Source organism: Drosophila biarmipes, chromosome 3L, assembly GCF_025231255.1.
Source record: "Drosophila biarmipes strain raj3 chromosome 3L, RU_DBia_V1.1, whole genome shotgun sequence".
Classification (NCBI taxonomy): Eukaryota; Metazoa; Arthropoda; class Insecta; order Diptera; family Drosophilidae; genus Drosophila; species Drosophila biarmipes.
Window position 1 is genome coordinate 8,710,466 of NC_066613.1, and position 4,549 is coordinate 8,715,014.

Below are 4,549 nucleotides of genomic sequence, written 5' to 3' on the forward strand. Positions count from 1 at the left end.
CTCCCACTGTTGTGCTTCATTTTTCACTTATCTGCATGTGAATGCCTTACAGAGAAAGAAATTTCAGCACATAAAACGCTAAGCAAAGGGTTTAATCAAAAGTGTGTCTGCTGTTTCACCTGAAACGAATTTAAACGGAAAACCAAATAAGAACTTTAATAATCTATAAAAGCTTTTTTAAAAGCTTATTTACTTCAAAACAATATAACACATCGATATATGAATATGAATTTGTGAAAGTAGCTGAATACCTTCCAGTACACATATATATCTCAGTTATCACCTAAATACCATCCAAAGGGACATTTTTAAAGTCTTTTTTGGGGGTGCAGAATCGGCTGTCACCCGCGTTTCAAGCTGGAAATTGTCGGCCGTTTGATTGTGTAATTGATTTAGCGAGAAAACTCGTTCGGAGATAGACTCTGACAGCCGACCAAAGCCCCCAACCCCTGCGCTTCCATCCGACAATCCGTTTAAAGTCGTTGGCTAATTAAGTTGCGTCCCAAAATGGCAGCAAAGTGGAAAATGAAAGGGGATGGTGGCAAAAAGGCAAAGGACTCGCCGTTTTTTTCCTTATCGTTCTGGTCATAAATGGGACTTACCATTTTACACCGCCACCCTGCACCACCCGCCGAATGTAACGATTTCAATTGCCAGTCCTCGACACCAAAAGTTTATGATCGCTGCTGGTGTTTTTTATTTCGGTCTTAATTTTTATAAATTTCCTCTACCCTTCATAAAGGTATGCCAATATTTTTATTGCAAAACACGCGTACTTCAAAAAATGGTTACTTTACAAGCACTTACATTTCGTGCATAAATAAGAAGTCTTTTTGGTTTTAGAAACTTTTATAAAAATTCAAAGAATTTTAACTAAGAAAGGGTATTAAATAATGGTGTTAACTTTTCCTTTTTCTCATTATATGGCTGTCACCGTCTGGTGGGACATTATTTTTAATGTCGTCGAACGGCGTTTAAAATAAATTTGGACAGAAAAATAAAATATAATTCAGTCGAGCGGTCGTTAAAAAATAGACACCAGCCGTGTTTACCTATAAAAGACTAAATAGATATAGCACGGTAAATGCTGCAATATCTGGCGAGTGGCTGCGGAAAGGGGGATTTCTGTGGGAATTTCAGCATTTGAGCACGCGGGTTTTTATTACCTCCCCGATGAAACGGCAGAGTGGGCTCAAAGCAGCCGAACAGTGAGGTGCAAAAGTCTTCGTTCCCCCAAAGCCTCCATAAAAACGCCGTAAAACTCAAAACCCACCGCAAAGTGGGGAACCTGTGCTGGCATGCCGAAAACAATATTTTTAATCATATTCCGAAATCGATGCAGATGGTTCGGATTGAAGGTGGCTCGCTTGCTGCTTTAGATATTCTTTTAAAAAAGCTATTGAATACTCAATCCATTTTTGTAATCCACGAAAAATATGGTTTATGACCATCAGAAGAAACTAAATATGCAAAAATAGGATTACTCCCCATAACCCACTTAAATTTACCCACAACATATTCATATAAAGAACAGAATAATATTTCATTAAAACAACGAAATAATAGTGTCTGCTATCCACTTCGAAAGCTCGACTATTATATTAATTTAAAAAGTTTAAAGACTTTTCGCAGCCTCAGATGCGGTTTGTGCAACCCTCGAACAGAGGGGAAATTAGCTTTTAGCACCCGAAGAGAAAAATTGGGACCAGAACACTGGGTGAGTGGGGAGTCGTGTGGCAGCGGCTTATTTGAAACGAATTTTAATTAAAACACAACGGAAAAGTTTCGGCCGGGACAGGAAACTTCCCCTGCTCTCTGGCCGTACACTTAAAGTTAAATCCCAGAACTCTCAGGCAGAGGGTCGTGCACTCTTTGGGTCCTTAATATGGCAGGGGTGTATTTTTCAGAGATAACAGCTAGGACGCAATTTAAGAACTTTTAGATATTTTTTTCACTTCCCTTATTACAATAAATATATTTAAAAATAAGTGTTTTTTGCAAATACCAGGATATCTTTGTTTTATGACCTGTATAAAGTAACTTGAGTATCATATTCAGATCAAAGATATAGCAGAAACTGGGCGTGTCTTGAACAGCCGCTGCAGATTCTCTATGCGTTGCAGAATCGAGGGCCGTAGGCGGTGCCACATGAGGTACCAGTGGTCCACGTTGGGGAACTCGTTGTCGTCCGCAAAAAGCTTGAGCAGGGCGGCCCTCATCGGAGGTCCGTAGCCCCACCGAACCACGTAGGCATCTGCGGCGTACTCGAAGTGCCGAATGAAGAAGAATACTATCCAGGTGCTGATGTCGTGGTAAATCGGCATCAGGTACTTGTACACCAGCCAGAAGCCAACGGTCTTGGGGTACAGGGCCGTGAAGCCCGCGGACGAGTAGAGGGTCTGCCAGTTGTAGCACAGCCCGAAGAGCACCAGGTATATCAGGAGATTCAGCCAGATCAGCGCCAAGGCCTTGGTCACATGCCACAAGTGCCAGTGGGCCAGCTGGTGAACCACAAAGGCGGCCAGCTGGTCGTCCTTGAGGCCGGCCCCCACCTGACCCGAGTCCAAGTCATCCGAGGCCAGGCCGCGGTTCAGCTTCAGGTTATCGTGGATGTCCAGGCGCAGGCAACAGCAGACGCCCATCACCCAGGCAGTGGGACGTCCTTCATGGAAGGTGCGCACCATATAAACCCGTCCCGGAAACGAGGAAGTGTCCAGTACATCGCGCAGGTCGTCATCAATCTCCGAGTCCTCCATTCTGCGGCTCTTGCCTAGGCAGGGCACTCCGAATATGCCGACGAAGCCCAAAATAACCAGGGACATGGCCACCAGAATGAGCCAGACGAGCAGGATACAGTACCAAACATTCAGCTCCTGCAGAGCCATGAAAATCGCAGTAAACGGGATGATGGCAATCTGCGGGAAAGTCACCAAGTAATATTTAAAATAATATATATTTAATAATATAAGGGGATTAGCAATGATGCAAAATGATCTACTCAGCTATTACTTCTTTATGATCTCAGGATGGTGAGTAAGCTCTTATATCAAACCCATTACAGGTAAACCAAAACCCACCTGCAGGAAAACCACGATGAAAGCCAGGGCGCAGATCATACCCACGAGTGGTGGCGACTTTTCCGGATCCACATTGAACTTGGGGTCCAGGACTAGCTTCTCATAAAACAGAGATGGCAGCATGCGAATCACCAGGTAAGTGGAAAACAACGTCATAAAGGTCACATTCAGCCAAATGTCGTCCGCGTAGCGATACCAGCCCACCGTCAACTTCCAAATGTACGCCAAGGTGGAGAGGTACAAGTCAAGGCAGCTATACAGGGTATCTAGCACTAGGTGGAAAACCTCCAGATACGAAGCATGGAGTTGCTTATCCTTAGAGGCCTGAAAGTGGTTACTCTTATGCACATCTTTGAATAACTTGTGCTTTGAAGGACCCACCTCAAAGGCTTCTGGCGACATTATACCATCCAGTTGCTGCGGAGGAGCGTTGCTCTTCTTGCACAACTTTATCTGCCGGCAGAAGAGAACCAGGTGAAAGCAGTTGTGCACCATTATTATCAGGCAGAGGACGTGGCGCAGGAGGACCGGGTCCGAGATGTCTGCTTTCCCGGGAACCATTTCCATGCCGATTTCATAGCCCGATATTACCAGATGCTCGCCATGCAGCGGGTCTTCGTAAAGAGCGAATGTATGCATGCTTGGAAATTCAGATTTACAGAGTTTTTAATTGAAATTGTGGTGTAAATAATGGAAAAGGGCTCTGAAATACAAAATGAATGGAAATTATAAGTTGACTGGACGAGGAAGATTTATAAATTGGCTTTAATTGTATTTATCTATTTATTAAAAAAGGTTTTCAAAGAAAAGTAACCAGTGTCAACCAAAAAATCCTTATAACCCCGATCCCATTGGGACCCGGATTACTTCCCTGCCAAGCGAGGACGAAAAACGGATTCCAAGCGCTGACTAGTGGAAGCCAAAGATTATAATGGCGCCAAGGAAATTACGAATATGTACCCGGAAAGGAAGGCATGTGTGGCGGTTAGCTTGTGTGCAATTGTTCTTTGTAGTTTGTTTCGAGGATTTGAACTTCTTACGCTTGGCATACCAATAATGGAGCTGGGGCTCGGCGGGATTCTGGGGGAATTGTGCTGCCAAGCTGGCTGCTTTGATGGCTTCGGTTCAACGCCATTACTTAACCCGTCCCCGCACGCCCCTCAACCTGCGAACGAGCACACACCCCACACACAAATGCGCGAACATTCACTTGGAATCTCTAATTAGTAGAATTTAATCTTCACACTATGGCAACGTCAAACGTCCCGAACTGCGACCTCCCCAGCCACCCCCGCCATACTTTATTCCACCCATTGCGCTGCTCATTATGAAAAATTTCAAATTAAAAAGACGAGGGGAGTGGGGGCTCCACCGCAAAAAATATTTATCTTTAAGTAATACGTGAAATAAGTACAGACCTCCTTAAACTAAGAAAAAAATGCGAACGCGAATTCTTCAGAATCGTGATTTGT

General features: G+C 44.1%; 1 protein-coding gene across 1 annotated transcript; it reads right to left on the reverse strand.

Moving 5' to 3' along the window:
* Positions 1 to 1,998: 1,998 nt before the first annotated feature.
* LOC108028123 (CAAX prenyl protease 1 homolog) lies at positions 1,999 to 3,804 on the reverse strand. Its single transcript, XM_017099773.3, has 3 exons — positions 3,459 to 3,804; positions 3,078 to 3,401; positions 1,999 to 2,915 (listed from the first exon to the last, which is right to left on the reverse strand). Exons 1-3 carry the CDS (start codon positions 3,714 to 3,716, stop codon positions 2,055 to 2,057), a joined length of 1,443 nt encoding a protein of 480 aa, XP_016955262.3. The 5' UTR covers positions 3,717 to 3,804; the 3' UTR covers positions 1,999 to 2,054.
* Positions 3,805 to 4,549: the final 745 nt, after the last annotated feature.